This window comes from Ahaetulla prasina, chromosome 4 (genome assembly GCF_028640845.1).
Source record: "Ahaetulla prasina isolate Xishuangbanna chromosome 4, ASM2864084v1, whole genome shotgun sequence".
In the NCBI taxonomy this organism is placed as follows: Eukaryota; Metazoa; Chordata; class Lepidosauria; order Squamata; family Colubridae; genus Ahaetulla; species Ahaetulla prasina.
In genome coordinates, this window is record NC_080542.1 from 94,925,796 (window position 1) to 94,939,168 (window position 13,373).

The 13,373-nt window shown below is 38.4% G+C and overlaps 1 protein-coding gene across 1 annotated transcript in view; it reads left to right on the plus strand.

Moving 5' to 3' along the window:
- Positions 1–13,373, plus strand: part of NEK10 (NIMA related kinase 10) — a 157,527-nt gene that overhangs the window by 43,738 nt on the left and 100,416 nt on the right. Inside the window, exons 13-17 of the mRNA XM_058182967.1 lie at positions 4,149–4,373; positions 5,269–5,408; positions 5,772–5,833; positions 6,287–6,364; positions 6,793–6,857. Of these exons, the coding sequence (XP_058038950.1) occupies positions 4,149–4,373; positions 5,269–5,408; positions 5,772–5,833; positions 6,287–6,364; positions 6,793–6,857 (570 nt within the window). The remainder of the gene's footprint in view (positions 1–4,148; positions 4,374–5,268; positions 5,409–5,771; positions 5,834–6,286; positions 6,365–6,792; positions 6,858–13,373) is intronic.

Genomic DNA, 13,373 nt, shown 5'->3' on the forward strand with positions numbered 1-13,373 from the left:
GATTGTTTGGATTCCTTCAGTCATGCTTCAGGATATTTAGGGGATTGAGACACTATTTGTTGCGCTCTTGGGTGACCTTTGGTGGGAACAGATAGAATGCATCTATCCTTTATTTTCATGATCTCTCAGTGCACTTCAGTATCATCAATCATGATACTTTGTGAACCAGCTTTGGGAGTCGAGGTGGCCAGTATTATGCTGTATGGTTCTCCTTTTTTGCTTTTTATCAGATAAAGGGGCATATCCAACCCATATCCCCTACTTCCTGAGGTGCCAAGAACTCAGTCATCTCTTCTGTCTTAATACTTACACGAGGCCACTGGATGAGATGATTTAACAGTTTGGGGTGGGTATCATCAGTATGCAGATGATACCCAGCTTTAGCTCTCCAAACTCAACTGCTTGAGTGATGCTGTAGATGTCTCAAAATTGCATTTCAAACGGCAACTGGACTTTCTTGGGGTTTTTTTCTTGAAAAAACACCTTTGGGACAACATGACTTGGATGATTGAGAATCTATCCTATCCTAGACATTTGCTATATCCTATTATGGACATTTGCTGTATCCAGTCTACGATAGAAAACGTCCTTACGTATTGTGTTACGGTATGGTATGTTGACTTGACAGCTGCGGACAGAAAGGCATTACAGCACAAAAAATTATGGGCTGTCCCCTGACACCACTGGACAAAATCGCCAGGACCCACTGCCTCATAATATAACATAATATAACATACATATAAATATATGGGAATGTGTGTTAGTTATTAGTTATTTGGGTTTAGGGATTCTATTTATTTCATTTATTGGTTATTGAGATGTATTTTGTGTTTTTTTTTGGGGGGGGGGTTGCACCAAGGGAGGCTCATTCAATTTCATTGTACACATGTTGTGCATTGACAATTAAGGTTTGATTTGATTTGTAGATGTCCTGTCCCAGTGCCTAGAGCTTTAGGGGCCTAAATGGGGCACAAGGACCTTCGACTCAATCTAAGCAGATCTGAATGGCTTTGTGTATTTGGGACTTTTGGTGACAATGATTTTCCAATTTTAGTCCTCAGTTAGATGGAATGAGTATGGAATCCTGCTGGACTCATGGGTCTTGCTAGAAGAGCAGATGGCAACCATGGAAAGAAAGGCCTATGTTCACCTTTAGATTTGCATTAGTTGCTTTCATTCTTAGACTGGGAGACTCTTCTCATAGCCCTCAAGCCTCTCTGACTTTCTGTCTGGATTATTGCAATATCCTTTATATTGGACTGCCCTTGAAATGTTATCAAAGGCTTCTGATGCTTGTTTCTACCTTTCTCCAGCACATATTTGAATGTCTTTACTGTAAATAATTGAATGTTATAAATATATTTGAATGGCTTTACTGTAAATAAGAACCTGAAAACCATAATAAGACTAGTCAATCTTAGAAATAATGGGAATTAATTACAATTATATGAACTCAAAGATTAGCCTAAGTACCATCAGTTTTAAGGGGATCCTTGGCTCTGCCCAGGCCATCCCTTGCTAGGTGCTGCTTTCAGGCCTTCCTTTTTAATGTTAGAGTTTAATGACATCAGAAAGATTAATCACTCTTAGAAATAGAAAGGCAGCCACTCCTGTCACTCTGATATTGTGTCCTCTGGATTATGTGTTCTGTGATAATTAGTACAAGCATGTGCAGGAAACAGGAAGGAGATTACAAAAGCTACGTTCTGTGTTTCTGCCTTTTTTGTACATGCATTGTGATACTGCACAGATGTACAAAACAGGTACCATTTCATAATGACTTCCTGAGATTGATATTATCAGTTTGACAAGAACCTCCATTCGTGTGACTACTTCTGATTATATCAGTGCTTAAAACAGCTTAGAGTTGTTTCATTATAACAAGCAGTTACTGAGTTGGCTGTTTGAAGAGTAGGTTAATTTAAAGTATTTTTCAGATTGATTGATTTACAGATAGTCCTCGATTTACATTTAGCGACCATTCTGAATTATAATGGCACTGAAAAAAAGTGATTTATAACTTGTACTCACACTTGATCACACTCAATCATTGCAGTATCCCCATGATCACAAGATCAAAATTCAGCTGCTTGTTATTGGCATGTATTTACAACGGTTATTGCAAATGGGATCATGTGATCACAAACTTTCTCAGGCAGCTTTTGAAAAGCAAACTCAGTGGGTAAAGCTGGATTTGCTTAACAACAATATGATTCATTTAACAACTGTGGCAAAAAAGGTTGTAAAATCAGGCACAACTTGCTTAACAACCACACCTTTAAAGCGCTCCATGGCATAGGACCCGGATATCTACGGGACCACCTTCTGTTACCATATGCCTCCCACTGGCCGGTGCGCTCCCATAGAGAGGGTCTCCTCAGGGTGCCGTCAGCCAAACAATGCCAGCTGGCGACCCCCAGGGGGAGAGCCTTCTCTGTGGGGGCACCTACCCTCTGGAATGAGCTTCCTCCTGGATTCCATCAACTTCCTGACCTCCTTTCGCCGCGAGCTGAAGACGTATTTATTCTTCCGAGCAGGACTGGCATAATATGGGTTTTAAATTGGATTTTAAACGGGGTTTTATATCATGTCTTTTATAGATTTAATTTGGCCAAGGTTGAATAAGTTTTTTAAATGGGTTTTATTGTATATTGTATTGTATTTTTATCTGGCTGTTAACCGCCCTGAGTCCTTTGGGAGAAGGGCGGTATAAAAATTAAAATATTATTATTATTATTATTATTATTATTATTATTATTATTATTATTATTATTATTATTATTATTATTATTATTATTATTAAATATTACTTTGTTTAACAACAAATTCTGGTCCCATTTATAGTCATAGGACATAAAGTGGTCATAACTACCTATATTAGAGAAAAAAACAGATGAACTATCTCTCCTCTCTCTCTCTCTCTGTTATGTATATCTATCTACATCCATCCATCTATCCATCCATTCGCTTATGAACTACCTGATTCCTTAGCAACTCGGTGTGGTTTACAGATAAAAAAAATAGTACATATAAAAAGAAATGTTTTATAATGCCTTGGTAAGGCCACACTTGGAATATTGCCTTGGTAAGGCCACACTTGGAATATTGCATCCAGTTTTGGTCGCCACGATGTAAAAAAGATGTTGAGACTCTAGAAAGAGTGCAGAGAAGAGCAACAAAGATGATTAGGGGACTGGAGGCTAAAACATATGAAGAACGGTTGCAGGAACTCCGTATGTCTAGTTTAATAAAAAGAAGGACTAGGGGAGACATGATAGCAGTGTTCCAATATCTCAGGGGTTGCCACAAAGAAGAGGGAGTCGGGCTGTTCTCCAAAGCACCTGAGGGTAGAACAAGAAGCAATGGGTGGAAACTGATCAAGGAAAGAAGCAACGTAGAACTAAGGAGAAATTTCCTGACAGTTAGAACAATTAATAAGTGGAACGACTTGCCTACAGAAGTTGCTAATACTCCAACACTGGAAATTTTTAAGAAAATGTTGGATAACCATCTGATTGAGATGGTGTAGGGTTTCCTGCCTGGGCAGGGGGTTGGACTAGAAGGCCTTCAAGGTCCCTTCCAACTCTGTTGTTATATTGTTATATTAAAGGGGAGTCCATAACCACCCTTCCCAAGGCCTCTGGAGAAGTTTTACTAATTGCCAGTGGTTTTTGGATGCAATTAAAGGTGCTGGTTATTATTGTTAAATTCTTCATGATACAGAGTAGGACTGTCAAACTCCTGGCCCAGAGGCCAGATTCGTCACACATTTACCATGCCCACACACAGTTTAGTAAAAGGGGAAAAAGTCCCGATACATCATGTGATGCTTCCATGCTGAAGTGAGTCTTAATATAGAGCCTGGCTATTTGAGAGACCACCTATCTCTAGCTTTTTCTTCCCATCTGATAAAATTAAGTAATATAGGGGTTCTCTTAGTTCCATCTATTAAATAGTATTAACTTATGGAACACAGAAACAGTATCCTCCCAAGATTTGTGTGACTCCCACTCTTAGGATGCTAAATAAAAATGCATCACTCTCTCTATGTTACATTGAGAAAGAAGGTCAAATTTGGGTATTTATATAATTTAGCAACCATGCTAAATGTAACTATTGACTTAAGAATGTTTGCTTTTTTTTTGCAGATTGACAGCAGAATTACTCCGCCTTCTTTGTGTGGAATCACAAGTCAAGGAACAAATCAAGTTGTATGAGGGAGTGCCTATTCTGCTTAGCCTTCTCCATTCTGATCATCTAAAACTACTCTGGAGTGTAGTTTGGATTCTTGTACAGATTTGCGAAGATCCTGATACCAGTGTTGAAATTCGAATTTGGGGTGGAATCAAACAGCTCCTTCATATTTTGCAAGGGTAGAATTCTGAATTTATCTATAGTAACAACAGAGAGAATGTGTATACTCACACAAACTTTCAAACTACTTTTTTCTCAATGCATTCAGCTTGATTACATGTGAAAATCAATTCCTATTAAAATAAGTTTGTCTTTGAAGGGTATTGTTTTGTAGAAAGATTTTCTGAGACTCATGTTATAAAAATGCAGGTATAACTTTCATGAAATATTGATATAGCAATTCCTTTAGGAAAAAGAAATTGATGTATCAGAACTCATTAAATAAATCTGTACAGAATGTTCATTACTTTTACAAACCAACAGGAGGCAGTATCTGATCAATCTAATCCTATATTGGGACTTGCCATACATATGTAACTAAATCTTATTCTATAGGGTTCAACTCCTCTATTCTTTAGAATTTCTGTTTTTAACTCAGGATGTCTGTTTCGAGTGGCCTACAGGCCCATGGATTCCATGGTTAGTCTTGCTTTGGAAAAGGATTTCTAGGATAATTCCCACGGTAGATTAAGCTACTAGCCTCATGTGCTGCTCCTGCCCATTTCTGAAGTTAACTTTAAAAATTCTTTAAATTTTTAAAGATCTTTAAAAAATGGTGCTCAGCCCATACAATAGCCACTCCAGGCTCTGATTGGTCATTCTTGTGTCTTGCCTTTCCAATTCATGGAGGGATGATAAACCTTGTTAGCTGCCCTCTCTGGCTCTAATGCACCCTATGAGCTTTCATAGTTGAGTAGGGACTTGAACCATTAGCTTGCCAGTATTAATTCAATACCTTAACCACTACATCACACTGACGCATAATGTGCAAGGATGCATAGAACATATGCATTCATGATTCTAATTGCCAATCATCTTGGAGATATATGCAGACTGTTTCTTGTACTTTTCTAGAGAACGAAGTCTGTTTTTGGATCGTTCTTCCATTGGGAGTTTATCTAGTGCAAACGTAGCTGGGAGAATCCAGCAGCTTCATTTATCAGAAGAGTTAAGCCCTCATGAAATACAAGAAAGTACATTTTCTCTTCAAGCAGGTACAGTAGTACTATGATGATTTATATCAATAAAGTTATTTGTGCCTGAACAGTGCATTAAATGGTAATCAAAGACAGATGGATCAATTAAATAGTAAGTTCAGTGGGTTCTGTACAGATATACATGTGCTGACTGTCCTATAGGACAAGGTGGTTATGAAGCCACCAACATTTTATTTTCCTCAGTCTGTAGTTTTCCCCAGATTACATAAAATGTTAAATGTGAAAGGATTAATGAATTATTGTTTATTTTAATTAATGTTAATGTAATTAATGTTATTTTAAAACTCAAAAAGCAAACAATTGATAAATACCTTCATGCATAGGAGCAGTGTAAGATAATTTTTTGGTGATTTATTTTAGCCTGTTGTGCTGCAGTTACTGAATTGGTCCTTAATGACACCAATGCCCATCAAGTAGTACAGGTAAGAAGTCTTTAAATACTTTTGAGATTAAACTTTTTATTTGTACTTATATAATGCACGTTTCTTGGAATAGAACTAGTATTGATTAAAAATATGCTGCTGTCCACTCATGTAAGGACTGGAGGGCCTATATTTGCCACTTTATCATTTTATTATTAAGTACTGTGTGTAATTTGAATTACTGAAGGCATGCTATTGATATCTGCCTCAACATGGCTGCCTCATGGCTAACTGTTATATACAGAACAAGAATGTATCTTAAAGAGCAAGTGCGTCAGCTAAAGCCTGTTTAAGTAGCAGGTCATGGTGAAAAATGAAAAGTATCTGTCTTTGCTGATAATTTTGCAATAGGCAATAAATTCCTCATGTGAATCTGACAGACTATTAGGAATTCTTTATTACTAAATGTTTGATTATTCTCTGAAATATTATTCCTCCATATATACTTTTTAGGAGAATGGGGTATATACAATAGCAAAGCTGCTTTTACCTAATAAGCAAAGGAATATAGCAAAGACTAATTTATTACAGGTAATCCTTTTTATTTATTTATAGATTTTCACTGCAAATGGTTACAGTTTTAAAACAGAAATAATGTGGTTTATTATGAATTTCTTTATTGCCTTTTGAATAAAGAGCAAGATAATCAACAAAAATCCCTCCCTCCTTCCCTCCCTCTCTCCCTATGGCTTCTAAGACAGTTTGATAAGTTTAATGTAATTAATTTTAAGGTTAATAAGAATATATAAGACCAGAAAAGCCAACAAACTGCTAATAGTTTCATAAACCATCCTGCACTACTAAATACTAAAATTGATATTCTTCTAGCATTACAATGTTTTATTGTATTAATGTAAAAATTGCTCAGGCTTTTAGCTTGTTGAATCTTTAGACAAGAGAAATCAAATGTGGCTTCCAATCCTGTATGGAATTATTTCTATGCATTTTTCTCATTCTAGTGTTATGCATTCAGAGCCCTGAGATTTCTTTTCAGTATGGAAAGGAATCGACATCTTTTTAAAAGGTATGCTGAAGACAATATATATATATATATATTCCAAAATTATTTTCCTTTGAATAAATGTATGTATATAAGCTACTATACCTTACTTTTAGGGATGTGATGGCTCAGTGGCTAAGACACTGAGCCTGTCGATCAGAAAGGTCAGCAGTTCGGCAGTTCGAATCCTTAGCACCAAGTAACGGAATGAGCTCCCGTTACCTGTCCCAATTTCTGCCAACCTAGCAGTTTGAAAGCATGTAAAAATGCAAGTAGAAAAATAGGGACCACCTTTGGTGGGAAGGTAAGCGTGTTCTGTGCGCCTTCAGCATTTAATAACGTCAGCTGCGTGACCATGGAGACAGCACTGGCTCTTTGGCTTTGAAACAGAGATGAGAAGTGCCCCCTGGAGTCGGGAACAACTAGCACATATGTGCGAGGGAATCTTTACCTTTACCTTACCTTACTTTTATTGTATGTGTGTATGTATGGATTTACCTGTCAAACTTCGTTTCAAACACTGATTTCCAATAAAAACCTGTTTCCAAAGCCTATATAGTCTGTAAAGGGAATAAAATTGCACAATATATTCACATATTTAATAACAATACTTTTGAAGGCTCTGGAACTCTGACATCTCTGTGCTAAGAGTGGTCCAGATGTAATTCCTGAACCATTCCTATTGTCTAAACTACATAACTGTGATTATACTGTTATTGCTTGGGGATGACATGTCACAACAAATGATTAACTGCGCTTATACTGTTTTTCTGGGAATTGTTCAAAAACAATAAGTACTGTATATGCGTTTGAAGTGTTTCTCTAACCTTAATTCAGAAAAAGAAATCAGTGCTCCATAACATGGCTTTAGGAACACTAATAATCCAAAACTGTGTTTTTATTTTGCTTGTAAGTGGATACATGGTAGACATTCTTCACAAGATCAGGGCTATTCATAAGCTGCCAGTTTTCAAATATTTTGTGTCCATTTGTTTTTGTTTCATTAAATATTTATTCTGGGATGCAAGAATCTGAACAACTGTTAGATGGTAGCAGAGGTTTAGTTTTATGTATCTTTTTGATGTCATCCATATTTTTACTGCTTATGTTCTGTCCCCACCAACCACAACCAAGCAGACACGCGAGCTGACTATATCTGCCAGCAATTTACTCTGACGATAGATATCAGTTCTGGCAATGAACCTGCAATTGCCTGCCAAGTTCTCTTATCTCTTCAGACCAGTGTAATTGCAGTTCAGAAATAAACAGAAGCCAAAGTCTTAATCTCAAAATATTGCAGCCAAAGTTTCCAAGAGTCAGTTTCTGTCCATCACAAGAACCTATAGAGCAGCTCCTCCTGCTTTTATACCTGTGGGGTGTGGCTCCATGACTCAGCACTCTCTAGGCCTGCCCCACCCCTTCTTTTGTTGTTCCCACCTCTCCTTTCTGCGATGCCTGGGATTTAACCAGGACTGATTGTCAGTAGCTGAGTCTTGAGGCATTTCCTGGGAGGGGGAAGATGCGGGAGAAAGAGGCCTCGTCATCTCCTCCACCTGGCCTGCCTCTGGGACCTGGAGCGGAGCCAGAGAGGAAGGTCCTGCAGAGGTAATCCCTGTCGGCTCTTCCCCCTCACTCTCTGAGTCACTCTCTGCCAGGAGGCCAGGCTCGGGGGCTGAAGACATAACAGCTTAGTTATTGTAGCTCTGAACAATTCATTTCAGAGTTACCCAAAACCTTTTAGGGAATAAATATGAAACATACGGAGGGATTTTTTAAAAGAGATCTCATATTCAGTGGCACAGAAGAGATGGTGACAACTTTTACATTATCCAGTATCATAGGAAATTTTGCAGCTTAAACACATGGAGGGATCCAGTAAAGAAATCGAGCTAGCATACTTCAATCTTGCTTTATTTTTGATAGAACAAATCTGCTGCAGAATTTGGTAAGGATTACATAAGAGTAAGAATTATTACATTTGATGAGATTTACTACAAACTATGAATGGATAAAATTGATTTTGTTGAGTTCAGCAAAATCACTGTTGTGCTTCAGTGGTGGAATTTAAAATTATTTACTACTGGTTCTGTGGGTGTGGTTTGGTAGGTGTGGCAGGGGAAGGATACTATAAAATCTCCATTCCCTCCCCACTCCAGCAGAAGATTACTGCAAAATCCCCATTTCCTCCCGATCAGCTGGAACTCAGGAGGGAGAAAATAAATGGGGGCGGGGACAGTCAGAGGTGGTATTTGCTGGTTCTCCAAAATACTCAATATTTCCACTACCGGTTCTCCAGGACTGGTCAGAACCTGTTGAATACCACCTCTGTTGTGCTTCCTTCTTTCTTTTGCACTGTCTGTCTGCTTCCTTTGCTTTTGTCTCCATATCAGGTTTTGTTCTTCTCTTTCCTTCAAAATGCAACTCATATCTTCTATCACAAACAGTATCCCCTTTCCTAATTCCCCCGTTTTTCCCCAGCCATGTATATGTAATTTGAGAGAAAATTATAAATTATATATGCAGTTGCAGATAAATTAATTTTACAAAAAGGGGACTTACTTTACTGGTAATTTTAATAAATAGTAATTCAGATTGTACTGCACTCTTTTTTGTCCTCATTTTTTTTTATTGAAAAAGTTTTTACAAAAATTTTTACCCCCCTTTCCCCCCCTCCATCCCGTCCCCCCTCCAAAACCACCCTCCTCCCTCCCCCCGACTTCCCAGAGCAAACACAAGGTATAGTTCAAAAAGAAAATCATACACTAAATTTTCCCTAACACAAATTATAGTCCTCCCCTTCTTCTCAAATCCTAACTTCCCCCATACAAATCAGAGATAAATACATCCTATAATTCAAAGGCAATCTGATATCTCTTAATCTGATATCTATTTTGCGTATATTCAATCCATTTTTTCCATTCAGTTAGATATTTTTCTTGTGTAGTATCTTTCAAAAAGGCTGAAATTTTGGCCATCTCAGCCAAATTAGTAACTTTCAATATCCATTTCTTCTATAGTAGGTAACTCTTTTTTCTTCCAGTATTGTTTTATCAATAGTCTTGCCGCTGTTATTAAGTTTAAAATCAGCTTAGTCTCAGTTACTGTACAGTCCGTAATAATTCCCAATAAGAAATATTGCGGTAGGAACTTAATCTTCTTTTTCAAAACATTTTGTATAATCCACCAGATCCTTATCCAAAAAGCCTTAATCTTCTTACAAGTCCACCAAATATGAAAATATGTAGCATCATCACAATTACATCTCCAACATTTCGCTTGCATATCTGGATACATACATGATAATTTCTTAGGGTCTAAATGCCACCTATAAAACATTTTATAAAAAAATTCTTTTAAGTTCTGTGCTTGTGTAAACTTAACATTTCTAACCCAAATTTTTTCCCAAGTTTCCAAAAATATTGGTTCCTGAATATTTTGTGCCCATTTTATCATAAAATCCTTTACTAAATCTCTTTCAGAATCTATTTCTATCAACACATTATACAATCTCTTTATATGCGCCTGGGTTTGATTTCTAATTTGTTTTACCAAATTTTCTTCATTCTGCATGATACCAATTTTCTGATCTTTTTTCACCTAGCTCATAGTTGCCCATATTGAAACCAAGTATAATTTCTCCCTTCTTCTTTTAGTGTATGCAAGGATTTTAATTGTAAATTACCTCTCTCAGTATATAGAAGATCTTTATAAGTAATCATTTCCTGTTTCTGTTCTATATTTATATTCTCTATTGCATGTCTGGGATTTGCCCAAATAGGAATTTTGTAATTTAACTTGTAATAATATTTCTTCCAGACACGCAGAAGAGCAATTCTTAACACATGGTTCTTAAAGGCTCTATCCACTTTTTTATCTACAATAAATATGCATGCCATCCATATAATAAATCATAACCTTCTATATTCAAAATCCTTTCCTCCGTTAAATTAAACCAATCACTTATTACAGAAAGAGCAGCTGCTTCATAATATAATTTAAAGTTGGGCATTTTTAAACCTCCTCTTTCCCGTATATCTTGAATTATTTTCATTTTAACTCTCGCTTTTTTACCTTCCCATATAAATTTATTAATTCCAGTCTGCCATTCTTCCAGATTTTTATCTTTCTTAATTATTGGTATTGAAGTGGAGGCTGACATTCGGCCCTCCTGCAACAAGGACGTTAGTCCTAGAAAAGAAAAGAGAAAGGTTAGGGTTTGTCAGGATATTTTCTATTGAATTGTGCTATCTTGTCTGAAGCACAAACATCTTCTTTGTTCACCCATTCGGCTTGGGACAAAAGGAAATGCTTCCAAGCAATAAGATATTGGATTTTATTTCTATGTTTTCTTGAATCTAAGATTTCTTTTACTTCAAAATGTTGTTCGCCCTCTATGAGAATTGGTATAGGAGGGGGTGTATGGTTAGTACGGAAAGTAGACATGTGTTCTGGTTTCAGTAAGCTCACATGGAAAACGGGGTGAATTCTTCTAAGTGTTTTTGGTAATTCTAGTTGTACGGTCACGGGGTATTGATGATTTTCACTATGGGAAAAGGTCCCACATACTTAGGTCCCAGTTTTTTAGATTTTTGAGTGGTTTGTAAATATTTGATGGAGAGATAAACCTTATCTCCAACTTGGTACTTGTTCTCAGGGGATCTTTTTTTATCAGCTTGTTTTTTGTGTGCACGGTGAGCATCATCAATCGCTTTGCGAGTCATTTTCCATGTGCTTTGTATTTGATCTATCCATTCTGACAATGATGAAACTGTGGTTTTTTCCTTTGGAAATTCCGAGATGGGAACAAAGTCTTGACCTGAGGCTACTTTAAAAGGAGTGAATCCTGTGCTACTATGAATTGAGTTATTGTAGGCTACTTCCGCAAAAGGTAGTAAGTCCACCCAATTGTCTTGTTGATAGTTAATATAATGACGTAGATATTGTTCTAGTACTGAGTTCGAGCGTTCACAACTTCCATTAGTCTGGGGATGATGGGAGGAGCTTAATCCCTGGGCGGAGCCTATCAGTCGCAAAAATTCTTTCCAAAACTGAGAAGTAAATTGAATTCCTCGATCTGAGATGATGCGCTCAGGAACTCTGTGTAAGCCGCCCTGAGTCTTCGGAGAAGGGCAGATATAAATTCAAATTAAAAAAAAAATCCCCTTCCTTTATACGAACTCTAGTAAGTTTCTCGTAGGTCCAATTTGATGAAAAACTTTCCTTTCACTAGATGCGCTAACATGTCTTTCATGAGCGGCATGGGGTATACGTTTTCGGCGCATATAGCATTTAGGTTTCTATTGTCGACTATGAGACGAAAGGAGCCATCTTTCTTTTCTCGGAACATCACTGGTGCAGCCACTCGAGGCCTAGCCGGTTGTATAAACCCTCGCTCTTAAGTTTTTGTCTCTAAATTTATGTAGCTCCCCCAATTCTTTTCGGGTCATGGGGTAAGCTTTTGGTTTTGGAAGCTTTACCTCTGGAAGTATGTCTATTGCGCAGTCCGTAGGCCTATGGGGGGGGGGGTAAAACATCTGATGCTTTCTCACTAAAGATTTCTCGTAAGTCCCAGTATTCCTTGGGTATTCTCTCCTCCCCTTCTATCCGTTCCATCATTGCCCCCATCACATCTTGGGACACAGCCACGGCAGGTTCCTCCCTGGTACCACTTTTCTCCACTCTTGCCGCCTTCGAACGAAAGTGTAAGACCCCCGTCTTCCAGTTAATATGGGGGTTCCACTTTCGTAACCATGACAGGCCCAGCAGCAGAGGCTAGTCCATCCCCGGGGTTACTATGAAGTTTAGGACGTCTTGATGGTCTCCCATCGTCATTTCTATGGGTTCCGTTACAAAATAGGCGGGGCCTGCCACGGAGCCATCCAACTGGGCAAAAGCTATAGGCTTATTTAAGGTTCTCAATTTTAGTTCCATTTTCTCTACTACCTCGGGTCTGATGATGTACCTAGTACACTCGGAGTCTAAAGCATTTCCCCTTTATTTCCCAAGGACGGGACATGCAGTTTGACCGGGATGTTCAAAGGACCCCGTGTCCAACTCACCAGAAGGTCTTTATCAGACTCGGATGTGGTTCTGCTGTCATCTGACTTGATTGGTGTCCCACGCTCCTTCTCGACGGGAGTGGCGTTCTTAGCAACGCCTTCTTTCGCCTTTGCCGGCTCCCGCCCCTTTTTAATTGGTTTCATCGGTTCCTTTCTACCACTAGGAGTCGTCTTTGGCACCAGCTTCACTCGGCAGTCAGCCGCTCGGTGGCCTTCTTTCCCACATCTGTAGCAAGCAGAACGTTGAACGTTGCCTCCCACTCTCCGAAGTGAGGGCGTCCTTTGGAGGGCCTCTAGGGAAATGGGCGGGGATTTGCCTTACAACGCGCTCTGCTCTACTGCGATCCTTTGCCAGCTCGATTTCCACTGCCAGGGTATACCAGCCATACAATGTGGTTGGAGAGGCCCGTGCCCGGCACAATGCATACAGATCTCCATTCAGGCATCTTTGTAAATGACCACAAGGGTCACCTCCGACCAT